We start from the raw sequence: 27,505 nt of genomic DNA, 5'->3' as shown, positions 1-27,505 counted from the left end.
CATCGGGATCTCTCTGGCGGCTCCCACCTGACGGTTAGTGTACATTTGTAAATCTGAATATTTGTGTACCGGCGCGGGTGTTTGCACTCACAGTAGAGCCACGTGGCCCTGGTGTTTACAATTGTTGAATGGGGGCACGCGGGGCGATATCTCACGGTAATCGATGAACAAGGGAACGGGGGGGGGGGGAGAAAATCGGTAAGGAAAGCAGGTTATCTCCTGTCATTAACGGAGGGATTCCCGCGTGGAGGGAAGGAGGGAGGGCCAGGCGGGTTGCGTAGGGGAAAGACCTGGATTCATTGAGAAAAAAACGCAGGGTGTTTGGCATGAAGAGAAAGCAGACAATTATCTATATTGATTAAAGCCAGCCAGCCAGCACAGGAAAGACAGAAAACTATGGCCGGATCAATAGAGAGGGAGAGAGGGATGTAGGGCAGAGGAGAGAGGAGAGAGGGATAGTCGGAGACAGACGGGGTGGTGAGGGCTGGAAGAGTGACGAGGCCGGGACTCGACAGATGAAGAAGTGAGCGGAGGGACGGAGTATTAGTACGTGAGACTAAAAAGAGAAAATGAATTAAAGCTGAGACGAGAGGAGGCGTGAGAAGTGGCCAAGAAGAAGAAGAGGAGACGACTGGCAAGATATCTCACGGCGAGGGATGAGGTCGATGAATTTAACCGATGATAGTACAAGTGTTAATGAAAATGATGGCCGGGTATTTGGTGACTTGGCATGTAAGGTGCACGTGGAAGAGAGTGTAAGGAGATCAATAAGTAGACGTGTTTGCCGTACATGTTGCTGGACGGATTCAAAAAGGGAAAGGGAAGAGGAGGATGAGGAAATATGCTAAAAAAGAAGGAGGAAAAAAGAGATGGATAAACAGAGAGACGGCACAAGGCCGACGTTTGGTGAGATGTTGGTAACATCATCAGCAGATGTTTCCGAGGGACTGGGAACCATGGCTGAGGGTGGTAACGCTCCCCGTAGACCGCCGTGTGGTTGTGTTTATGTGCTCCTGTTACATTTGTGTATCCACATCTGGATCAAAGAGACAGCCAAACACCTGACTCATACTCTACCTCTATAGGACGGTGTCCATACCGCACAAGCTTCAAAAGGTAAGAGACGTTGGCAGCAAATATCCATCAAATACAGCATCTCAGAAATGCACCAATTGTGGGCTAACTAGTACTTAGTTAGGCTTAGGTAACAATAGCACATGGTAAGTTTTAGGCAACAAAAGTACTTGGTTGGGTTTATGAAACAAAAGTACTTGGTTGGGTGGACACGTTTTAATTTGTATAACGTGTATCTGAACTCAAAGAGCTGGTTTCACAAAGCTAGACTTTGGTTGTTGCTTACATCTAACAAACTAACAGTCAGACACGTGTCAAAGTTCATTCATTGCCCAAAGTTTTACATATGACTAATTTGCCATGAATTCTTGGTAAATTAAACAATCAAATCAAAGCGCTCAGATCCCTCCACTCAGCAGGTTAACGATGTCAGTCGGTCTCCGGATGATATTCAAATTAAAAGGTTTGTCGTGCTCACGGCTCTATATTTCCAACAGGTTACTGCGCTCCTTTCTCATTACTCGCTCCACAACATTGTTATCGAACCACAAATGATGAGCCATATCTTACTCTCCTCTCGTCATCTGCTGTCACTGAGTGTTACCATGGAAACGTGGCTCTCAGTTAGCTTGGGGAACTTTTTAGATTTAAAGCGTAAATTTAAAAAGTCCCTGGTTATTTTGTGTAACCACCTAACCTGCACTAGACTGATCTAAGACTGGCCGAACACTACACCGTCTCAAATAGTTCTGTGGCACCGTTCCCAAATTCCATGTCAGTTTAACTAGTGTGTATTTTTTTATTTTTTGACATTCATGTTACAGACATGAACTTGAAAAAGAAATGGAAGACCGAGTTCCCTTTTTATTCTTGCAACGAGCTCCTCCTTGTCGCTGCATCTCCCTCCTCATCTCTTGCTTTAACTCTCCCTCCGTTATTTTCTCATTCTCTTCTGGTACCCCCCCTACAATCTCTTTTCTCCCACTCTCCCACTTTCATTCACAATTCCTCCATCTCAATTTGTCTCCCTCTCTTCAGTCCGGCCTCTGCCTATTCATTGCCGCCCCCCCCCTTCACTCCCCTCTCCCTCCACAGGGTCAGCCTGACGGTCACCAAGGTGCTGTCGTGAGCAGTACGGAGGATTGTAGGTCTGGGGCGAAATGGCCCTTAAATGGCTCTCAAACTCACACTGGCTTTATTGATGCTCTGGCCTGACGCCAGCTAGCCTCACTGCTCTGTGTGTGTGTGTGTGTGTGTGTGTGTGTGTGTGTGTGTGTGTGTGTGTGTGTGTGTGTGTGTATGTGTTGGGGGAGAGTGCTGCTGATTGCTATGTTGATTATACAGAGTAGTCCTACACCACTCTGAAAGCTTCTTAACACAGATGGTGTAGAGAGACAAGACAGAGACATGGGGCAAAACACAACGCTGGTTGGAGTTTTCATGCACTGAGCTGGTTGTTTTTAAATACACTGTATATGTTAAATGAAAAACAAGAAAAGTAAGAAATGTCAGTTTTAAAAGGCAAAGAAATGTGCCTGTATCATAATCTCTCACTTACAAAAAGAATATGTCAATATCATAAACTGGCAACATAAAAAAAAAGCAAATTGTGAACAGCAATAAGGTGACATTTATTTTTGAACTTTTTTCTGAGCTTTTGTTTTTACCGTGAATAAAGGCATTAACCAATCACGTTGTGCGGAACAGACATATTCAAAATGTACATTATAGAGTACAACAACACTGAGGCTCCGTAGTCTGAACCAAGACGGAAACTTTATTACTCCTTTCAACCTTGACAAAGGCAGCGCAGACCGGATCCACTCCCTATGTTCTTACCTTTCACAATAAAAGCCCTAGACATATACACTGTGTAACTTGTTAACAGAGGGAACTGAAATTCACTCAAGAGCATTTCACTAAAAGGGAACTCGATAAAACAGCTCACAGTAGTTGAGACTGTAAAATAATTTAGCTCAGACAGACTGCCAGACGCTGCTCTGGGTCAATAGGATCATTGTCATGGTAGTTGCTCCTCCGTCTGCCAAAATCTATTCAAACCTGTTATTGAAAAGTGCTGCAACTGTCGCAAATTTGCATCGCTACAGGTATGAATACTTTTGATTCGAAATATTCGTGGTCTATATATACATACATATATATATATATATATATATATATATATATATACACACAGTATATATGCTTCTGGTGTGTAAAGGCCTTAAGAGGGGATTTTTGGTTCAAGGCTTAAGTTTTCCTCCTCAAAATTAATACATTACATCATGACCTTTCAAAATAAGAGCGGGAATTTGGGGAAATAATGTTCAAGTACATATAGCGTACAATGTGTATCCGCCAGTTAACGTGATATCTCTCGGGGTTTTTTTGCCTGCATCTGGAGCAACGCAAGCCGACGTCGCGCTCACGTAACCGGTGATCGGACCGGAAGACGCCCACAGGAAGCAGAGCCTCGTGTGCCGCGTAGCATTGCACCGAGCAACTGTGAAGATGGAGGAGAGACCGATCACCGCCCTGATGACCTTTCCATTTAAGTGACACACGCGAGCACACAGCCCGGCACTAATTGTCCCAGCGCCTAATTTGGTGTGAAGGAGGGGGATGGGGGGGGGACCAGAAAGGTCGTGGTCACTTTGTCAGCGTTTTACACCACAAGGCGAGCAGTTATAGTATATTATGTTCTGCATGCCAACAATCTGTTTTTGTATGAAAGAAGAGAAGGTGTTTTTTTAAAACACTTTAACGTGTTTATACTGTTTCCTAGTGGTTTTTAAATCCTATAATGCAAATACTATTAATACTAAACGTGGCAAGAAGATGCTGCTGTTACGTAATGTGTAATCAGGGGTGAGGCCTTTACATCCTCCAGTGGGCCCAATCATTTCAAAAGTGGACCTGAGCTGATAACTGCATGCTGGTGTGAAAAACTCTAGTTGCTGTGTGGAAAGAAACACTGTGGTGGTCATATCTCTCTCTAACACAGACACACACACACACACACACACACACACATGCACGTAAAGGCCACATATGAGTGGCCTCAGTCAGTCATATATAGTTAGGAGTCTCATCCACATTGTGGCTGAATGTCCGGCTTCCTTTACCTTCAGCTGACGCTGGCATGTTACTGAACACAATGCCACAAAAAGAGTGTGTATGTCTCACACACACACACACACACACGCGCACATACACAGTGCTTTGCTCTCTCCCACTCCCTCACTCTTAAACAAACAGAGAGGAGGTGTGTAGAAATCACAACTTTGACTTTAAATAAGGAGTAGAGCTTTTTCTTTTTTCAAATACCTGTCCCGTACAAACAACATGCAGATATACGTTATTAGCACATCGTATTTTCATTCGGCTGAGGAAGCAGATGAACTACTTTGACATATCTCCGTGAGGATGCCTCGGTAACTAGCCTCGCTTTCATTTTGCTTCCGACGTGCGATTGACGGATGACTGAATTCAATAAAACACAATCTACTCCGGCAGACTCGATGAAATTTGGAATGCAAACGTATGTTAAAGTATGTGTTCTGTATGGCACTGGGGGGCCGGCTTCAGGGTTGCAGTGGTTATAAGGAGCAGTGGGTGTGTATGTGTGTGTGATGGGGGGGGGGGGGGAGATCACGCTTTATGAAAAATAAATTTCAAAAAGCCAGCATTACCTCTGCTCAGGCCTGAGCTCCAGCCTTTGCATTTCAATGTGAGGTGCAGCCTCCATTATTTATGACGCTTTACACCTCAAAACCACGGCCTGCCTCTCTCTACCTCACCCGCTCCGACTCTCTCTCTCTCTCTCTCTCAACCCCCTTATTCCCATAGTAACCACTAGCTCTGGGTCTACAGAAAACACTGTTTGCGTGTGCAGAGGGAAAGAGGCAAGCTGCCGGTGGGATGCAGGACAACGTGCAGGAAGTTCAAAATCCACTTCAGACGATTGGCTGAATTGTCACACTAATATTTAACTTCACATGCGAGCGTCTCTGGAGACCGACAGTGGGGAGATTTTACCGCTGCAGACAACAGCTACGGATGTTTTCTCAACGTTCACGTCGGTGGTATATCTACAAGTTTGTTCAGTGATAGCACCGGCTGTCAAAACGTTCACTCTTTGCTGTCTTCCTGTCTGTGTCTCTCCCTGATAGGAGGAAGACTTTTATCTTGACATGCGATGGGAGACGCTGTCACAAACTGTATATCTACACTGAATAAAACTAACTTCTGCTCAACGCTTAGAACACTCAGACATGGAGAATCTTTAAAAAGCTACATGCAGAATGTACTGTAACCTGCACAAATTCATGATATGAATAGTTTTATCACCAACTATCACAGCTTCACTGCGTTTCACCACAGTTGTCCCCGGCAACAATCCCTTCACAATGAGGATGTAACAAGGTTTATAGGAGATGAAGGGTTGCTGTCGCACCGACAGTATTGTTGATTTCAATGACACAAGCAGCACTTGCAGTACATTTGCTTGTAGTATCTTGTCATGGGGTTTTGAAATGGCAACAACTGATCATGTTCAAAGGTATAAAGGTTATTTCAAAAGAAGGCTAGTAAGGCATGAAAATATCCACTTTGACAATAAACTATGGAACACCACCTTCTGTGCCGGAAAAATCACTTTAGCTCAAAACGGCACTTGGACTCTTTTCAGATGGTGAATTCTATTTCTCAACAAAAAAAAAAATCAAGAGACTTATTCATGAGGAAACCAAACTTCTTGGCGGAGACTCAGTTACTGTGGGATCAGCAGAGGAGTCAGAATGTCTGACTCTGAGTACATGGTGACAGGCTGGCCCCAAAAAGTCTCTAAATTGAGACTAGGTCTGATATCAGTTTTCAAAGCTGTTAAACGTGATTGTGTTTAATGATCCCATTATATGATGGAAAAGGAGTGCTGCACCAATTTGGCGTTGCACTCCTGTAACATTGTCCAACCTACAATGGATAAGTTAACAAAAGAAAAAGGAGCGGAACCAGAGAGGTAATTTATTCCATTCCACACATTCCATTTCCCTGTCAAAACCTACAGCCTACATTACCCACCATGCAACTCGACCACTGACAGTTGGGTCAGAGATTCCGGTGCGTTTTGCTGATTCTGATATCCTGCTAGCCTCCCGCAGAGATAAGGAGCGGGCTACAGAGGTCTGGTCAGCTCTAATTCCTCACGTCCAGGTTCTTGTAGTCTTCAGCCCCAACCAGCACTGACTCAAGTGACATCACTTGAGGCACATTATCAGAATACGAGCAGTTCCCTCATGAGCCAACAAAAAGGCTTCAGACAAAGTTTTTTCACATATGCAGTAGAACTCCCCACGTGTAGCATCCATTTGATCGGTTTAAGCTTGTTTGGTGGCCATTGAACTTGGCCACACACTAAAGGAGAATTCCACTATTTACCACTTATACTCATAAATGAGTCCATTCTGACTGTGGGTCATACGAACGCTGCACTCCACCTCCATTAATATGGAGACTCTGGCAAAACCATGTACATAGGGCTTCCTAAATCACCACAATGAGGCGAGCGCAATAAGTTATTATGGCCCATTATCAGAATAGGCACAATTATAAAACATACCATTTTCTTTTTTCCCCCTTTTTACACCATGTAGTGAAAAGGAACGGTCCAGCAATTCTGATAATTCCCATCCAATATAAGACAGAAGAAGTTTTCTCTTACTGACCTGATAACAGAGTACAGAGTTTGCACATTAGGACCGGGCAATATGTAAATGTTAATCAGCTTTCACTGCCTCACATCCGTACCTGGCCAGTGTTGAGACTTGAACCGGCAACCCTCCGGTCCCCACAGACTGAGCTACTGCAGAGAAAACAGAGACTGAATAAAATACAGACCCTGTCTCTGTGACGTCACCCATAGGTTTCTGAAGAGCTGTTGTGAATCTTAAAGTGGGCGGCCCCGGCCGTCGCCACCATAGCAGTGACGACACGGCCTAACTCCCGGCTCATCATCGAAAATGGGCAAAGAGGTAGATCGTCCTCGGGCCCAGGTGACGCAGCAGAAGACACCTAGTGGCTAGTGACCTGATACGGCACCCTCCTGTCACTCAAAGTGGCCACGCCAGGATGTTTATTTCTGCTGTAAACAATGAGATGTTTGATAATCATCAGTAATGTGGACATAATGACTTATTAGGTAAAGGCAAATAATAGAACAGCTAGAACAGTCTGATTGGTTCAGAAAATGACATCACTTTACAGTAATGCAGCATTAAAAATCAGGAAAAGACAACACCACATAATTATATCCAAAATCTAAGCTGCGTAGTCTCATATTGATATAATATCAATATATTGCCTGGCCCTAGTAAGCGTTGTACAAAAAACCCTTGAGGGTCATCTTCCCTATGTTTGTGGCCTCTTTGGTGCTCAGGTGCTCCACAAACATAATCAAGAATACACAAGAACAAACATATTTTCACCTTAGGGCTCTGAATTATTTTCCTCAACTCAAATCCAGCTAAAGTGCACGTGTTTCCTATAATTCAACTACAAGACAGGATGCGTGTCCCGCACATTGTCCAGAAGATTGACATGCGCGGCGCGGGCTCGATGGCCTTGTGTGCGAGTTAAAGTGTAAAATGAAACTAATGTAATAACCGCGGAGGGCCTGGAAGGGACGAGGCTTTTCATAGGGGGGAAGATTTATAGCTCTGGAGCGCAGGAGAATCTCCATTTCCTGAATTAGAAGCGGGCTGACTCCCCCCCAACCCGCCGCGACAATAGTTGGCGTGTAGCGTTAGAGCATCTGCCAGATATTAGTCAAACACACCATTGGCTGAATGATGAGGCTTCTGAGGGGGTTGTAAATTACAATGGGAGAGAGAGGGGTAATATCCATCAGTCCATCCATCTGCGTGTGTCCGGACGCTCGGACAAAAGGCCTGCTGCTGCTGCTGCTGCTGCTATGCTGGCCAAAAGCTCTGCTGGTCAGACTTAATGAACCTTACCCTACCCCCCTCCATCACACACACACACACACACATATATATATATAAACACACCGCCCATCCCCCCCGGTGGCTCTCTCTCCTATCCAGCTCTACCTTGGCCTGCAGTGGCTGTGTCACTGCTAATATTGACGACACCCCCCTCTCTTTCTCTCCTCCCTCCCTACCTCTCTCCCCCCTTTCTTTAGCCGGCAACCGCTGTTGTCCACATCTCACCTCATCCATAGTAGACAGTATTGATTTTCAGCACGGAAAATAAAAAAGGCCATGAATTTTAATGCCTCACTGTCTGTCTGTCTGTCGCCCGCCCCCCCCCCCCTTTTCTCTCCCTCTCCCATTCTCTTAGTACTCATCTTCACCTCCTCTCCTTTTATTCTCAGAGCCGCCTCCCTCCCTCTCCCTTTTCTCTGATGTATCTCTCTGTCCGTCCATCCCTTTCCCCCCCTCTCTCACTTTCTTTCTTCTCTGACCATCGCTATCTCTCTCTATCGCTCTGTCCTTTCAGCAAACCCACCCACCATCATTCTCTCTCCCTCTCTGTTTTTCTTCCTCTCATTTTTGTCCTGAGGGAAGGATAGGGGAGAGAAAAAAGAAAAACGTGGGGAGGCAGGTGTGGAGGATGCAGTGATGTGTGTGGGTGTGGGTCATCTGCCATTTCCAAGCTTATACAGTACCAACCTTGTTAACTAATCTGGTTGTGAGAGGGAGGAAGAGTGTGGTGGGATTTGGAAAGAATGCCAATATTTCAAGATAGAAAAAAAAAAATCTTTCTTATGTCTTATTAAAACATTAGCTCATTAAAAAAAGACCCAACAGACAGTATTTGATCATTATTTTGTAAAACCATCTGAGAAAAGTCTTCTGTTTTTACACATTCTGGCTGTAACACTAGCGTGCTGTTTCACGCCGTCTTACCTTCGACCACGGCTGCAGCAGAGCTCTATTGGATTTCTCCTGTTTTTCGATGGTTATTAAGCCTGAGAGTAGCCACTGGTGACCACCGCATTTGACGCCGGCTAATGCTGGGTGAAGTGAGGAACATACTGCAATAAGAAAGCACCTTCAACTGCTAGAATCATGGAATCGTGATTTCGAGGTATTTCTTTTCCATTTTCGCACATATTGAAGATAATGACGCACGCGCATCGTGTCATTTTTATCGATATAAAAAGATAAAACCACAGCGCCGAAGGGAGAAAACGGACAAGTCGGACTGACAAGTTGGAACACAGTGATTTAGCCACTCAGGAGCAGCAGAAGGAGAAAGTGGCAATTGCCATCAATGACAGGTTGCATGCTTCTGTCGGCGCAGAGCAAGTGTCCCCGTTGTCAGGTAAAATCTCTGCTTTTGCAAAAAAAGCGCAGTTTTCAGAAAAATATATATTTTGTGCTGAAATTGTAATACCGGGTGTAAGCCTTCATGGTTCACTTAGTACATAAATAACAAGCTTTCGGTTACACACGTTCCCTGCAAATACAGAAGGTGAATCCTCGGTACAAAAACGGGTTTGAATCAGTTTAAACCACCAGCTTTACTGCATATATGACACATGTGGCTCCGATATTACTGTAACCTGTAATCACAGCAGCGATCAGATGGACCGCGGACACAGAAAGATAAAGATAATCCCTATAAACACCACAAATCTCCATCCAATTATGGGGGAGAAATGACACCTCAAGTTAAATATATCAAAACTGTATAAAAAAGAAATATATGATTTGTCTAGTATTTTACAAATTCCCACCATTTGCTTTGGACCGGGTGTCATTCTGAACAAGTCGAGGCATGTGAACGGGTTTGCTCTCTTGAATTCAATAAGTGGTGTCAGGCCTGCGGAGACTCGTATCATAGAGAAAATATAATAATGTGAATTGATTCTTTCTTTGTATTTGTCAGTGTGGGCATTTTTTCATATGCTATGGGTGATATATTTTCTTTTTTACATGTGCTAGATATCTTGTTTTCTGCATTTGGCTACATTCTCAGAAGGATATATCTTAATGCACTATTACAGTGAATAAGTGTATTCTAGTTCAACAAATAACCTTCTGTCTCAGGAAGATTTTTCTCTGTTGAACTCATTATAGCACAGCGGTATGTGGGTCAGGGCCAGGGAGAAACATAATGGACACACAGTCATACACACAAAAATGCCCATATATATATTTATATGTATTTACACACACACACACACACAGTATCAGGGGGCATCCCAGACAATAGCTTCACCTCAGTTAAATGTCAAACAATCAACACATCAACTATTGATTGCCAGCAAAGAAAGCGTCCAATCCAATCAAACTAATTCACACAAGTTCTGATAGAATCTGTGTCTCAACTTGCTGATATTCTGGTCTCAGTTTGGGTCTTGTGATGGTCTGAATGCTGTTGTTTGTATCTTTTTGTGCGAATCCGATTCCACCAGAATACAGTCGTTTTGTAGCCTCAGCATTCAGTGTCGGCTCATGTGAAAAATGAAAAAAGTGACTGCATACATCAGAGTACAACGGTTACCAGCTGGCTGGCTTTGGCTCTTGGAGGGCAGAAGTCATTCTCCATTTGCTGGATAACCTTCAGGCCGGCTCAATCAACTGTCAGTTGGGATGCTTTCTAAACAAACTCCGGCCCATTATCAGCCAGAACGGCCCGAACACTAGCGGTGGGTTAAATGTCAGATGCCTAAACAAATTGGTTTCACACTGAACGTATCCTTGGACTTTGTGGGGCTCTGCATCTCCTCGAGGAATGTTACTTAGCTTGTAACACAACACAAAACACTGCATATTTGTATGTTTCCTGAGGTTAATATGTGTGGAATGTGCGGTGCACAATGGTAAGAGGTTTTTTTCATTATTATTATTTTTCCTCTTTGGCACTGAGTGGGTGTTCTCTAAAGGCTAACGGTGCTGCGCTGGGACAATGGAGGCGTTTTTTTCAGTTTAATGAAAGCTTTGTTATTGTCAGTAGCTGGTTCATTCATTGCATTCATTCACCGCCACGTGAGCAAACTGAAGGACAGTGTGTGTAAGTGGATGTTTATGCGCTCTCATACAGAGATATTATAAGCTTTCTAATAAAAACAATTAACTAAGAAGAAGAGTCAGGAGAGCATTAACTTAGTGCTCCAAACTCACAAAAGGTCACCTCTTGCACCAGATATGAAAAATGGATAAGCGGCATAATTAATTTCTAGAACCCTATAATACACATGAATACAAATTATTGAACCACACACACACTTAAATCCTCTGCCATTCACAAACTAACACAACCCTTACCCGTAAAAAAACATCACATTCAAGCCTTCTTCACTGACAATACACTTTAACACAACGAGCTGCCCAATCCTGTTAATTCCACTCATCCACTCAATGTCAAGTCCACCGTCTGTGCGTCCGTCTGGCTGGCTGACCCCGGGCCCCACCCACCTTGACCCTGACCCCCGTGACCACAGCTACCAACCCCCCAAAGCAGGGCCCCTCAGCGAGGGCGACAATGGAGCCTCTCGACAAAAAGGGAACGACTTCAGACTGTAAAGGTGAATTAATGTGAGCCACTGCCCAACATGCTAACAAATAAGAAAATATTACAAATGAAAACAAAGTCAAAACATAAAAATGTTCATGCATTATACCGCCTACCCTCATTGATATAAATGTAGAAACAACAGGAGCACCATCATCTTCCTCCCTAAAACAAGAAGAACATTATAACTTTCATTAAGGTCGGATTCATTACAGGACTAATGGACTTCATTCATTTTAGCTTAAAGTACCTAATAAACTGGCAACTGAGTCTACATCATCTATTTTAAATACCAGGTACCTAGTTTTATTAACAAATAAGTCTCACTTCAGATTTCCAGCCTTAATAGTGGATTAAATGACCAGTAAAAACCGACACGTTTGTCAGAGTGAAGCTGACCCCGACGTGTGACCCCAGCCCATCCCCAAAACACCAGCCCACCATCTATCTCTGACCCCCGCGTTAAAAAATGAGCAGCCAAACACTGGTTCTCCCCCTCCCCCTCCGTCCCTCCCTCCCTCCCTCCCCCCTGATTCCCCGGCTGCCAGCCAGGTCTGGTCTGCCGTGGCCTGGCCTGGCCCCGGATGGCCCTGTCCCGGGACTTGAACTTGAGATGCGACACAACAGCCTGGCCAGGCGTGGACGTATGAAAGAGAAGAATAGGGGCGGCTGACGGGGTCGCTTGCATATGAATCGCTGGGGCAACCGGAGAAGGGAGGGGTGGGGTTAGGGGGTTAAGGGTAAAGGTCAACCCCCACCCCCCATGCGGTGTCCCGGGGTCTCGTGCAGACCGCTCCCTAACTGACGAGTAGACAAAGGAGATGAGGAGGGGGTCCGGGATGACACGGGGCGCTGAGCGCTCGGACCCCTGCACCCCCCCCAGGAGGAAGGAGGGGAGAGAGTAGGGGTCTGGAAAATGAACACACACACATATGCATGGATACACACACACACGGGCAGATGCGCTATGCAAACACACTTAGGCTCACATGTGCCACAGCTGAGGGACAAATACATTTGTCCATTTCATCTGAAAGTGCACACACACACATACACACGCACACACACTTTGGTTCAACTCACATGAATGAGCACACTGAGGACATTTGCATCAATATTTCATCACGCCTAAATTCAAAAGCTAACATTTGTGCACACTGCGGTGATGAGCACTTCACTCTGTGAGCATTGATTGTATTCAAATGGGCAACATCACCAACAGGCTCCTTGCAGTTATGAGAAGCTCATTGTCCATTTAAAATGAATGTAGCTTTTGGTGGTTAAATAAACCTCCATATATGATAGAACTACCACAAACCTCAAGATAAAGTATCTATTTCCAAATGACAACATTCATTGACACTCCAAAAGTGGAGTTTGGGAAAATAAAAGTCATACTTTTCTTTATGTGTAGCACTCAGTTTCCCCAACAGCCCCCACCAGAATGTGTCAGCTGATTAGACAAACTGCTCCTCAGCTGAGAGGTCACCAGGATCGATTCCATCTTACGGGTCATGTGTCCTTGGGCAAGACACCAAATTTCTATCACGCCGCAGCCTGGCCCCTAATAAATGTTTGATTTTACAAGCCGAGGTGATTACGATTTACACGCCGGCCTGTATATATATATATTGCAACAAAAAACGCAATCACCTACCGAGCAGAAGGAGGAAATATATCAATTTAATGGAGATAGCTTGATGTAATGACTCTATATCTTCTGGGAGTGTGGTTATTGTGACCGTAGCACACTCTTCCTACAGTTACATGACTCACGTTACTGTTCTTTATTTCCTCTCAGAGATCATAATACACCTTCTAGTTCAGATTAAACACTGCTTGAAAGAGCCAATAATCACAGCCATAGTTGAGTCGCATTATTGAAGCGCTGTTTGATCGTGTCAGTGTTTCCCGGCTCCGCCGTGGAGTCCAACTAGGTGCAAATAAACTGAACGCTTTGTCTTCTCCGGTAACGGATGACTGACAAGACTGTCTGCGTGAGCTGCCATCCGGCCATGTTCTCTGACCCCGGCAAGACTGGAGCCGCAGAGCTGGTAGAAAACAACCCTGTGTGCGTGTGTGTGTGTGTGTGTGTGTGTAACAGAACATGACGATGGTCATCGGTGATCCCTCACCGCCTCGGGCGAACACTAGCTAAATGTACCTCACTCAGTCAGCGAGACACTGACATGGATAGAGGCTTTGCATGTGTGTGTGTGTGTGAGAGAGAAAGAGAGAGTGTAACATCCAGATAGCGATGTAGCTGTTGCGGCTCCAGCCACCATGTTGAAGCTAAGCTGCTGTGTTGTGTGCTATCACTGCCGCGGTGCTGCTGAGATAGATAGGAGGATTGTGGGTAGGCCCCCCCCCCCCCCACCCCCGAGAGCAGAAAGGGAGTGAGTGCTGGGCCCTAAATGCGAAATCTCCTTAGCTTGCACCCCCCGAGGGATGCGGACACAGGGCCATTTTCTGGGAGAGAATCATGCCGCCAAGCGGACAGCGGATTTACCATATTCATACCACTCTTTAGAGGGAAGGAGGGGGAGGAGGGAGAGGATCTTCACCTGTCCCATTTTGCCTGCTACGACTGTGTGGCTGCACCAGCTCCCTGCTAAAACCCCCTAGGGGAAACCATTAAGGAGAAGCTCGCTTGCTCACTCCCCAACGTCTCTCTCCCTCATCCCCCCCTCCGCAACATATCCCCCCCCCCCCCCCCCCCCCCTTTTTTTTTCATATGAAGTATGAAGCCTCTTTCCCATTCATTCGGTATCCCCCCGCTAATAAGGAAGGGTGGTTCAGGCAAGGCCAAAGCTAAAAATCTGACAATATCTGCCGTCTGTACGTAGAAGTGGGGGCCGTAAACAGCTATTTTCCAGGCGCGGGCCCCGATGAAAGATGTGTGGCTGCTAAAAAGTACAGCCGCTATATTGCTGCCGCCAGCGTGTAGAAAACAGCCCAGATTCATATCGATGGCTTTGATTGAAGCACCGGGAGAAACCCGCCGGAGGACGGTTTGTCAAGGATGTCAACGTGTGTGTGTGTGTGTGTGTGTGTGTGTGTGTGTGAGGATCGGGATTCGTCGAAAAACTTGTTTGGATACCTGCGTGGAATGAAGAGCATAAGTAGAGACTAAGTGCGACAGTGCCTTTGTCTGTTTGTGTGTGTGTGTGTGTGTGTGTGTGTGTGTGTGTGTGTGTGTGTGTGTGTATAGATCGGGGTAGCGAGTGTAAGAGAGAGGGGCAGGCGGGCTAACAGATTCATATCCAATATGAAGAGGTTAAAGTGACGAGTCCAATCCTCCCCGCAGAGCAAAGAGAGAATGAGATTGAGATGCGGGAGGAGGAGGGAGAGCAGGGAGGAAGAGGAGGAGGAGGGAGGGGTGTAGTACAACAGATTAATTTCATTTCTGGTCTGAGCACTCCTCTGCTAAGAAAAAAAAAAAAAAAAGAGGATAATAAAAGAGGATAAAAAAAGAAGAGAGGAGGGTGATAAGCAGGGGAGCTGGGAGGAGAGAGAGAAAAAAAGAGTTTCTTCGCTCCTTTATCTGATGTAGTAAACGCGTGCTGTATGGAGGGAGAGATTGGAGCCGCGGAGTGTGAAGACGATTATGTGTTCAGAACTGCTGTTGAGTGCGTCTGGCCTCTGTGCATCTGGGGGGGGAGTACATATCAACTTCACACGCCGACCAAGGTACTTTAAATGATGTAGAGCGGCTAAAAGCAAGAGTGAAGCCTTCTCAAATATGTCCTATTTTAATAAAAACTACACTCAATCAGCAATGTGTCCCAACGACTTTCTGTTGCTCAACTAAGGCCTTCATAGCAGACACATTCAGCGTCTCATGCAGGTCAGGCTCTCGTTCAGAAGCTTTAAGTATCAGTTTTATGTCAGCAGCCCAAGTTGAACCAGTCACCTGTTTGTTGCTAGGTAACCCGATACGTTTTTGTTATGGTTTGATGTATAAATATACATAAGTGTAGGTATTAGAACGCGCCCTATCGATAACGATAATGATAAATATCTCTCACGCAGGGTCTAAAAATGAACGCCCGCTAAAATGATTTTTGAAATCAAGACTTCTTCAATTGATTAACTGATGATCAATAAATTAAAACAATTTTGCTCCAGCCTCATCTTTCAGTTTGTATTCAACATGATACCTTATTATCTCACTGAAACTTGTACATGTGTGATCAAAAAAGGCGATTATTTATTTTGGCAGGTGGAAAAAATGCGTGGCCGTTTTTTTGCACTGCGTCCCTCGACATACAGCCAATGGGATTCTTCCATTGCCTTTTGGATAATCTCAGAAAATAAGCTCTGTGGCAAACAAGCGTTTATGATATTTACACGTTTTGTTCAGCAAGATAATCTTCACAAATGAAAACCACTTTTATGATTTTTGAAACGTGAATGCAATCACTAGAAGTAAAAAGCTAACGTTAGGCTACAAAGGAACTACACCACGGTCACATGACTTCAACGCCACCACCACGAGGCTAAAGGCGGACTAGTCGGCGGGATGACGTCTTGTCTTCCCTTTCAGCCACTTGTAATCAAACACCTTTTAAAAATGTACTGACATATTTTATATCGTAGAACGAAAAGTTAAGATCTCTTCTCACTCAAAAAAACAATTGACTACGAAATGGGGGAACAGGAAGTGCAAAAAGACCTGGTTCTGGTTTTAGGACTGCATGAAACTGAACTTGTCAGTTTAACGTGTCAGATGAACAGCGACAGCGTTTCCAGTCCAGACTTGAACCCCACCATGTCTCACTGAGGACTCTGCAGTGGTCTCACTCTGAACGGTTGTTACATCGGTCCACAAAGAGGCCCTTTTTCTCTTTCCATCTGAAACCTGATGTTTTTACTGGTGATGCTTTTGACAGGCGAAAGATTTTTCAGCTATTAGTAGTTGCTGGAGACGTTTGTTTTTTTATTTATTCTAGTGTGTTTTGGGATTTATTTTCCTTTAACTCAGCGGGCACTCAAACTGGATTCATTGCGTGCATTAGACGCAGCACATACAGCACATGCAGCACATCCAAGTACTTGTGCAGCTCGCTGTCTAGCAATGCTCTTAGTCTGTTTTCATATGCTTGTGGAAATTGTACATCTACGGGAGAGCTTTTTTTTTCTTTTCCTTTCTGCCATGTATTGACGGCGGAGGCAGTTGAAAGAAAAACTGTCAACAAAGCAAAAGTTTATAAGAAGAAGAAGAAGAAAAAAAGAGGAGTCCAAATGAATGTTAAAAACACTTTAGTTTGTCCTATTTCTTTGTCCGGTGGACGGTATCAATTAGGAGCAGCATCAGCTGTGCAGTCCGCCCAAAACACCTTCTAAAAGCCCTTGAGCTCGCGGGTCTGGCGACAGCATGTGTGTGAGTGAAAATGAGTCACGGAGAGTAAATGCATGTATGTATTTGGAAGCGCGCGTGTGTGTGTTTGTGTGTAATGTGGGTAGGGGGTTAGTTGAGTACAGCAGAATGAAGCACTAACCAGAGCACTCAGATTTATTAAAAAGGGCCGGACCCCAGCGCCTGCCCAACCCCTCTTTCCTCTCTCCGTCCTCTATTGTTGTCACTTTACTTCTGTCTCTGTGCATACATACAACCCCCCCCCCCCCCCCCCATCCTGCATGATATTAAGTTTTTCACTAAAAACCCTTCGCAGTCACCGCTGGTCCCTCCATAAGACTGAGGAGAAGGAGGGGGGTCAAGGGGGAGGTAAATGGGAAGCCCCGGGCCCCTCCTCCCTTCTCCTTCACACACACCCTTTCTCTCCCCTCCACGTTCATTACCATATCCCCTGTCCGCTAAATTAAATTGGGAGGGTTTAAATCCACCCCCCCCCCCTCTCAGATCGGACGGATGGGTGGAGAGAGGAGACAAAAGAGGTGGAAACCAATCTAACTAACCCCACTTTTGTCATCCGACTTTATTAGCTAAATGTATCAGCGGCGAGGGAAGGGACCCATTGTTGGCTGCGGGGATTCATATTGGCCTGGGAACACACACACATACACATGCAAAAGAAAGGACACGCGTCGGCTCTCCGTGTGTGGTTTTATTGGACACAAACTACGATGGCGTGCATAAAACGTCCCTGCGGCGCTCAAGATTACATTACAGCGGCACACGTAAACATGCAAACACTCGGAGGGGAGAGTGTACTCACACACACACACACACACACACACACACACACACACACACACACACACTAAACGCCACTCTGCGTATCCGCGGCCTTCTCATTGTAAAAATAATAGAATAAAGTCCTACAGATTGGAGACGGCGGACTCGCACGTCGAGATGAGCTTACTCACACTTCCACAGGAAGAAGGTTTTTTTTGGGGGGGTGAGATCACATGCCGGCTTCATTATGTCAGAGAGCTGTGAAGGAGGACAGGAGAGCTTCCTAAGCCACGTTCTCTCTATTCATGCAAGCAGGGGGAACAACATCACTGCTCTTCAGACTGGCACAAAAGACGCGCACTTCTGTATCGCACACAGCAGCAGCAGCAGCAGGCAGTCATGGACATTAGCTAACAGATAAGCACACACACACACACACACACACACACCTGCTACAGTACGGCCTTCTATACACCCACAGAACATAGCATAACGTTTACTCATTACAACTACAGTGCTTCTTAAATTTGACTACTTGATAAGTGACAAATGACTCAAAAGAATATCTAATATCTGGTCTACACCTCAAAAGATTTCGCACATGGAGAAATTGTGCTTACAGACAAAAAGTCTGAAACCGTCCAATGAGTCCGTTGCTTTGTCTTACAGAATGTTTCCAAAAAAGTAATATATTCAAGGAAGCTGGTGGACATAGGGGTCTTGTCCCGAAGACATACAGATGTTGTACTGGCAGCTGAGTTCATTTCTTGGTTCTTCTTATGGTGCGTTCAGGACAACTACTTGAGAGTACAATGGAACGTCACGCAGTCAGAGTTCTTACTCGAGAAATCCATCTACCCCGACTTCACAAAAGAAAAGTTGTCTGCGTCACACAACAACGGAAGTGCACATTGTGAATGGCAAACCATACAACTAAGCTGTATTTAATTAAAATAGTACATACTATCATATATAAAAAGCTGTTCTGCGTGTAGATGTAGGTCAAAAGCAGTTGTGTAACGGACCACTGTCAATCCGTACAGATCCCCCCCTTACAGTTTAACGTTCACCATCACAGTGTAAATAAAGTTTTACTGACGATCGTTATCCGACAATATTCAGTAAAATATGTGAATAGGACATCATTTATCTCTGATAATGTTACATTAACAACCAATCTCTGTTTAAATTAATAGAAGGAGAGCTAGTAACGTTAGCAGCATCGCTAACGGCTAACGAACAAAGGTTCCGTTCAGTCACATTATGATGCATTCAGGCTCTGTTCAGTGAAAATAAGTACTGGGCGAAGGTAAATTATAACGTTATCATGATGTGTTCAAATGTAATCTGTCAAATGTAGTGTTAGTGAGAAACTTCAATGAATCCAGTTGTTTGAAGGAGACATTTTCAGAGCAACATAAATAGATATTAGAGATGAATTATGAGCCGTTTACACTAGCTCTAAGCAGATTATAATACATCATTAAAACTACTAATGACAAGATTTGTTTGAATCAATGAAAGTACAATCTTCTATTTCCCTATCATTTGAATTGTGTGTTTCTATGAAGAAAAAACTATAGATGAGTATAAGAAAGTAAAAGGATAACATTTAGAATCTTTGATGGTTTACTGACTTCAGAGTGGTTGAAATGATTTTTGGGATGGATGGAGCCTTGTAGACCAGGAGATCGGCTTTATTGTTTTCTATTTTCTGATGATACTACATTGTGAACACAAATTGGTGTTGAAATCAACGGGAGGAGAGCAGCACCGGTGCTAACGGCTAACGCACTGAGATTGCATTGAATTACATCATGATGCGTTCATACACTATTCAATAAAAATGAGTATTGGGCGAAGGTAAATTATAAAGCTATCATGATGTGTTCAATGTTATCTTGTAAAATGTAGTTTTTGGTTAGAAACTTGAAAAAACCCCAGATGTTTGAAGATGTTTTCAATTTAACATAAATAGATAATAGAGATGAACAATGATCTGTATAACTTCCGAACACTAGTTCATATAATACATCATTAAAACTACCATCTTTTATTTCCTAATCATATGAATTGTGTGTTTTTATGCAAGTAATGTTGACTATAACAAAGAAAAAGGATCTGATTTTGAAACAACAAATGAAATAATCTGTATAAGCCGATTTGACTCATTGACGATCAACAATCGGCATTGGCGGCAATAAAAAACCTGATCGAGGAATTTCTAAATTTGCTCCCTTTTTTTCTCCCTATCCGATCGGTGACTCAAAACCCTGATACGATCCCAAACCGTGAGTTTTGTGATCCGTTGCACCCCACCATACACCTCTGACTTTGTCTACAGTGTGAAATCTAATCATTCTGCTTAATTAGAAGGCGAGCAGCAGCCCTGACCTCAAGACCATCCGCCAATCAGTTGAACAGCCTTCAGGTCCGTCTCCCTCGCCCTCACCCCTGTGTCCTCTTTTCTTTCCAACCGGTGGCACGCCGGGGCCAAGGTGGGGAATCATAAGGATGGAGGGAGGTATGAAGAGGAGCGCGAAGAGAAGGAATGCCAGCTATGAGACGAATGAATAGGCACGAGCTTCTTTATGGCGTTCATGTGCGCAGAGGAGAGGGCCTATCGACGGGCAGCGTGTCGGACAAAAGGGGGAGCGCACTGAGTGCATTCGATTACGGGCGTGCATCGGTGTTAAACCAAAAAGCTCCCCTGCTGTGCCCAGGATTCATTATTTAGTAGGGGTGTAAAATGGACACTGGCCTATACACACACACACACACACACACACAGTACTAAGATGAGCCATCAGGGAAACGCGGATTTACACACACACACGCGCCAGAAATAAGTACTCATAAGTACACTGGTACACATGTTTACACACACGGAAATACCAGAAACATACTCACAAATAGCCACAAACACACACTAACACACACACATTACGATTGGCGATTACAAACCCAAAGAGAGCGAGACACACGGGGAAGTCAAATATAGCCTGAGTACAGCCAATTTAGCCCATAATGGTCTTTGTGACCATCAAGAGCAAAAGGCAAAGATGACTCTCCAATGGAAGGTGCACACGTGTGTGTGTGTGTGTGTGTGTGTGCATGTGTGTGTGTGGAGGAGGACAGTGTTTACTTAGATTCCTTTTCCTCCTATATGTGTGTGTCTAATGGCCTATGAATGTTTCCACGGTAACAATGACAGTTTGAGCTGGTTGGGTGGATCGACATACGGACAGCAGCCGAGGGGAAGCAGAGTTCAGGTGACCATTTCTGGTTATGGTTGGGGGGGGGGTGGTATGTTTTATTTCATATCCGCACAGCAGGTAGTGTCCGTGGTGTGAAATTACTTTTATCATCTATGTGTAGCAAAGACAAAAGGTTCCGCATGTGTGTGTGTGTGTTCCCTGCTGCAATCACAGTGTGTGTGTGTGGGTGTGTGAGAGGGTAATGTACAGAGAGTGTGTGTGTAAAGAGATAGATCAAATACACAGTAACTTGGTATGAAGCTACTTACATTTGCCTTCAGTCACGTGGTGCGTGTGGGGTTTTATTTTTGCGGGACACATCTGCTGGTGCACAGGAAGTAACGAGTTCAATGCCTCCGGTTTATTCTGAATAAACGGAACATAATGATCTGGAAAAATTCACTAAACTCAATAAATTCAATAAATGTGCAGCAAGCTCAAACTTTCTCTGGGAAGTGTGAACTCTGGGAAACGCAGTGTAGAAACACCAGAGTGAATATTGTCAAGACGAAAGTGTTTAAAAAAACCACAAACAGATAAAGCATGACGATACTCAAAACGTTCCCACTTTAAAGTACTTACTGTACGAACATGTGTGAAAGTGAAACAGGTGTGCATGTGTGTGTTTGTGTGAGTGTGTGTGTGTGTGAGTGTGTGTGTGAGGGTAGCGCCGTGTGAGAACTGGTTTGTCAGCGGAGCCAATCTGTGTGCACATTTCTTTGTGTGTGTGTGTGTGTAAACACTTTAATATCTGCATGCATGTATTTCAAACAGCAACTACAGAACAGATACATCCTCAGTTTGTATGTGTGTGTGTGCGTGGGTGTGTGTGCAGAGCCCTGGGTGGGGGCGAGGCAGCTTAACACAATAAAGCATGTTGTATTGACATCTGTGTTGTGTCTATTGATTCCCCATTATGGAGCTAACAAACCCGCCTGGACGCTTTGTCATTCGCAATCACGTTAGCACCGGGAGTCACCGACGACGCGGCCCCTTTTCAAATCTGATCCATACACTCGTGCACACACACACACACACACACACACACAAAAGCAGGTGTCCTCACTTTTCTCGCATTCCTACACATTCGCGGCGATCGTTCCTGTCATCTAGCGCACCGGGTCCACCCCCACACCCACACACACACACGCACATAAATGGAGTGGCGGGAGAATAGTCAATGCTGGCTAATCAATAGCGGTGGAAGGTTAAAACCACTCACACAATGGGCAGCCATGAGCTTGCGGTTTTCCAGATGAACCGCACATACCGGACAGATCCATAACTGACCTCAACGCGCAATTATCGTCCACCTGTGCCTGCAGCGTGCACGCACGCACTCAAATGACCATAAATGCATATGGATTTTTGTTCTTCCCAAACCAAAACATCTGCACTTTGCAGCAGATGCACAACTATACACAGACCCGGCACAAATTCCTGCTTATGCACATCTCTTGCACACATGCTTTCCAACACATGATCATGCACACGCGCCGATAATGTATGTATGCAATCCACACGTGCACAGACGCATGGAAATAAAATGACGTTCCAACCTCAGCCGATTCCTCGCACAAAACACAAATAAATCCGGGTACACACCCTTGCATGCAGGCTCATACGCAAACACATGGACGGACACACACAGACACACACACACACACAGCCAATAAATCTAGGCACTGGGGCCTTTGCTCAGGCCTAGTTTGGTGTGGCCCAGACAACACAACTTCCTCCTGGGCACCGCAAGGTGAAGATACTGGGTGGGAGAAGAGGTAGTTATCGAGCAGCACGGAGCACTTTGTGTGTGTATGTGTGTGTGTGTGTGTGTGTGTGTGTGTATGTGTGGGCAGGAGGCTGGGCTTTGAACTCTGCAATAAAAGTTCCTCTGCTCGGTTATTAAACAATAGAATAGGATGGAGTAGAGCAGCGGACGCACTGTTGCCACATCGCCTTATTGTTCCAGTATCTGTCGCTGTGCTCATTTGGATTTAACAGTCACGAGATTGTTGCTTTTTGTTTGTTTGGCTTGTTCTTCTGTGTGGTGTTTTTCATACCACCTGCATAAATATATTTGTCACAAGGCTCTCTGTGTTCTTCCGTGACTTTTCATCACTTTGCTTTGACTGTGTAAAGAGTAAACTAACCAGAAAAGCAGACAGTAGAACAGAGCAGGTCGGACCAAAGAGAGTAAAAACCAACACAGTGCTGAAGAACTACAGCTCGAGTAAGAGGCCTCTCGGAGTAGCGGCATAAATACCCCCACACACACACACCTCAATCCAGACACGGGCCTTCCTCTGTGAATTTGACAGCTCTCAGTTTTATGTGGGCCACGGTGGCCCTGGAGGATTTTACAGCAGTGTACATCAAATAAAAAAAGAGCATTTAGATTTCCTTTGTTGTGGTGCAGAGCAGCCACAGGTTCCACACAGCAGAGCTAGACCGTCCGGTGACATCTCTGAGCCACACAAAGGAAAAGACAGAGAGACAAGGATCGGATGCTGAAGATGAACGGAGGAGCGTCGGTCTCCGCTCTTCATCTGTAGTATAGTTGGCCAGCACAGGTGTATTAATGAGCAGCAGCGCTTTAGTGCCTCCCCTCCGGTCTCGTTTCTTTAATTCCAGCTTGTTTACCGTCGACATGGATGAGATGCCATTCGTGAATTTTAAACATGACTTCAAAAGTGAAAGAATCAAAAAACAACAGAAACACAGCAACAAATGTGTTCTATTACTACTGGTCTTAAAAATCAATGCAAGGACTTCGGTTTCAGGCGGTGTGATATTTTTACTCAACCGCAACGCCAAACGGCAAAAACGTAAAGTCAAAAAATAAATAAATAAGCTCTTAACCCGGTGGGTTTTTTTCTGCATACGTAAGGAGTTAAAGGGTCCACTGACTGTAATAATATCTGCAGTCCTGTAGCAGCACAGTCAGCTGGTTTAATAACGGTGTCAATATTTAAAACAATTAAAATGCCTTTTTATATTCCAGTACTCGCAGATATTCAGCTAAACTTTTCCACTGGTACAGATCCACACACAGTTGTAATATTTCCACTGGTAGAGGGAGCTTCTAAAGCACAATGTAGACTGATGGGTTTCCTTTAACGGTATAGCTAATAAAGCAACCCAGCCCATCGACTCAGGTGACAGTAAACAACTTAATATATATTACTGGGCGATTAAGTGAAAAGATAAAACATCTTCTCCCTCTGATAACAAATGCGATCCGGTGACTGTTTCACCGCGGCGGCGGGTCCGAGGCCCGGCTGAGCTGAGGCCAGCAGTCTCCACGGCGTGGTGTTAAAGAGTCGAGCTGACAAAACCCCCATAAGCCCTCACTTTAGACCCACTGTAGAACCACTGTCTGCTAGCGTCTGCTGTTTAGGACCTCTCTCTCCTCCTCCTCTTCCTCCACTGAACCTCACTCACCTCATCTTACACTTGTGACACCGTCGTCTTTGCTCACACACTGATGCAAACACACCCGGATATGTGCGCGCGCACACACACGCGCCGCTTACAGGTGCAGGCAATCGTACAGATGCACACCTTGGTCAAAGGCGCAGATCAGAGAGGGAGACAGAGAATTGTGGGTAACAGACTTAGCTAAAGTGGCTTATGGGGCCCCGGCCAAATCACACCAGGCAAATCCAATTCAACATCCTCCCCTGACCATGGGGAACGAGAGAGAGAGAGAGAGAGAGGGTTTGCATTTTACTGAAAAGGCTTTCAAGTCAAGTGAATACTTCACAGAAAGGAGAGAGAGAGAGAATGAGAAACAGGAGGATTGTGACTTTCTTTTTCTCCACAGATCAAGGATGAAAGTCGGAGAAAAAGTAGAAGGAAGACAAAACGGACGAGGAGATGAGGGGATGAGTGTCGGCCTTTGATCTCCTACTGGGTTTTATTTCTCTCGTGTGTATTGTCGCTGCTTTATCACACCAACAATGTTTCAATATTGTTTTTAAAAGCATCCCGCACTTTTAAAAACTGGAGGAAAGACGCTCGAGAGAAGACAACTTGCTAGCTCGTGTTTTCCACTTGTTTGTTATTCACTTGCTCCGCGTGTTCGTTCAAACGATGGATTCTCATCTGTTTATTCATTCTTTCACTCGCTTTCATTAACTCGCTGGTTCTTGCAGCTGTTAATTCGCTAACCGACACTTTCAACCTTCTCATTCATCATTTATTATTCATGTATGCACTCGCTCATTCCGCCGTTCCCCCCTAGCCTCCACCTCTACTTCTCCTTCACTCGTTGTGTCTTTCGCTTCCATTTCTTTAAGGGCCGACATAGATATTGCCCCCCCCCCCCACCACCACCACTGTGCCAGAGCCTCCAGGAGCAGCTCTCATTAAAGCCTGGACTGGTTTTCTCCTCCTGACACCTACTTAAGGTGATAGCCTCTAAACATGCAGACACACTTCAGCACACGCATACGGTCTGTGTTGAAACAGGTCACTCTGCCAAGTGTTAGAAGTCCCACAGGTGGAAAGAAAAAACCACATCAGTGAAAAGGAAAGCTAATATACTGACAGAAGAATACATTTTCTTTTTGTGTCCATCTGGTGCTATAGTTCTTTTTGTTGTTGTATAAACACATTGCTGTCCCTTCTATTATGGCTATAATAATAATAATAATATCACAGACACAGCCCTTTAGGAATATTACAGGAACATTATAGTGAGATGGAAGTAAAAATACATAAAGAGCACTGCTGCCCTTTATTGACCAGACTGCAAGTCACTAAAGCAATAGAGTGATCACAGGGTATTAAGGCCCAGCATAGAGGCACGATACGCTCCTTATAACCAACTATTGATTGACAAACTCGCTGCGAGTCCCCGCAGTGATGGGCCAATTATAGGAATATTAGTTTCACCATCATCATTAAAGTTAAGGTTTGTTTTTTTTGTGATAAATATGTTAACTTTATTTTGACAGAAATTTGAATTTCAATCACTTCATCTCCAGTAAAGACAAACTTTCTCCCTCGGCCAACTTTGACTGTACTCCTGTTTTCTCAGCGCGGCCCCCTGTCGGAGATCAATACCTAGTAATCGATAGGTGACCGTGAATATTCCAGCCCAACCTGGCCGAGGAGGACTGAAGGAGAGGAGAGGAGAGGAGAGGAGAGGAGAGGAGAGGAGAGGAGAGGAGAGGAGAGGAGAGGAGAGGAGGCAGATGGAATGAAGGTCGAGATGGATGGATTGCCACAAATGAAAGAGGAGAAGCCGAGGGTGCCTCTCTGTGTGATGGATGCTAATGAGCCGAATATTCATGCATCCAATTTTGCGCGTTTCACATTTTGGATTAAAGTAAGTATCTCAATTAAACTCTCTGCCTTGTTAATGATGAATGCAGTTCATTTCTCTCTGAGGAGATACAACAGGAAAGATGGCAACAGAAACAGGCTTTTGGGGCTGAAATATTTAGTCTTTGGATTCTTCTTAAGAAAATTGAATTTAGGATGCACCTTTTCACGTGTTTGTGTAATTTGGAGCAAAGCAGAATAAGACAAATCACAAGAAGAGCATTAGTGATTTTGGGGAGAAGTTGATTAGAATTTCAAACAAATCAATTTAAACAGTTTAGCAGATTCTTTCTTTCTTAAAGAAATAACATCTGAAGCATTTTTGTAAGACATTATGTTTTGGGGTGCATATCTTTCAGCTGTAAAAAGTGACTTGAAAATATAAATGGAAAAGAATGCTTAATGTGAGTTGTATGTTGTAAAATATAGAGGATAAAAAATATCAATGGAATCATGAGATTTATCCAAGTTTATTGGCCCTTTATTACATTTCAGATAAGACAGATACGATTGGGATGTTGTGTGTAATTAAATGTACCGGGTTAGAAATAAAAAGTGATTAAGTTTAAGATTAAAAAACGGGATTTATTCTGTGTGTGGGTGACCAGTGGAGATTAGAAAGGGCCCAGTAGGAAAAAGAGTCTCTTACCGGGGCTGGACCGCGGAGCCAGCGAGGACTTGAGTCTCCAGGCGCTGAAGTCGGACGCTGTTCTCTGAAAGACGAAGGGGACCGGCAGGGGGACAAACATGGTCCCCTGTCGACCTGGGGGTCGGGGTTAGTTTGTTTTTTTGTTATTCTACTCTCACTTTTCTTATTTTCTCATCCGTCGTGCGTTCCGTCGATCTTTGGCCAGTTCTTCGTATGCTTTCCAGGTTTGTGGACAGCCGGTTGTAAAAGACGTTTGGATGGTTTACAAAAAAACAATTTGGCTTTTTCCTTCCGTGGATCGAGTCCGTGTCTCAGCGGATTCACATCTCAATGTTGTTGTTGTTATACATTTGTGCGGCTCCGGGATTCCAGACGGATATCACAGTCTCCCCTTTACTTGCGTCTTTTTGGAGTCAACTAGTCCGACACACACACACACAAATACACGCACGCACGTACGTACACACGGAGAGGTGCGGGGCGCGCAGCTATAAGCTTTGGGTGGGAGATGTAGAT

The 27,505-nt window shown here is 44.6% G+C and overlaps 1 protein-coding gene across 1 annotated transcript in view; it reads right to left on the bottom strand.

Moving 5' to 3' along the window:
• Positions 1 to 27,089, bottom strand: part of pou2f2a (POU class 2 homeobox 2a) — a gene marked incomplete at both ends in the record, with an annotated part of 57,070 nt that extends 29,981 nt beyond the window's left edge. The window contains one exon of the mRNA XM_079176205.1: positions 26,990 to 27,089. Within this exon, the coding sequence (XP_079032331.1) occupies positions 26,990 to 27,089 (100 nt within the window). The remainder of the gene's footprint in view (positions 1 to 26,989) is intronic.
• Between the last annotated feature and the right edge of the window lie 416 nt (positions 27,090 to 27,505).

This window comes from Pholis gunnellus, assembly GCF_910591455.1.
Source record: "Pholis gunnellus genome assembly, chromosome: 16".
NCBI lineage: Eukaryota > Metazoa > Chordata > Actinopteri > Perciformes > Pholidae > Pholis > Pholis gunnellus.
This window is presented reverse-complemented; position numbering and strand designations above follow the sequence as displayed.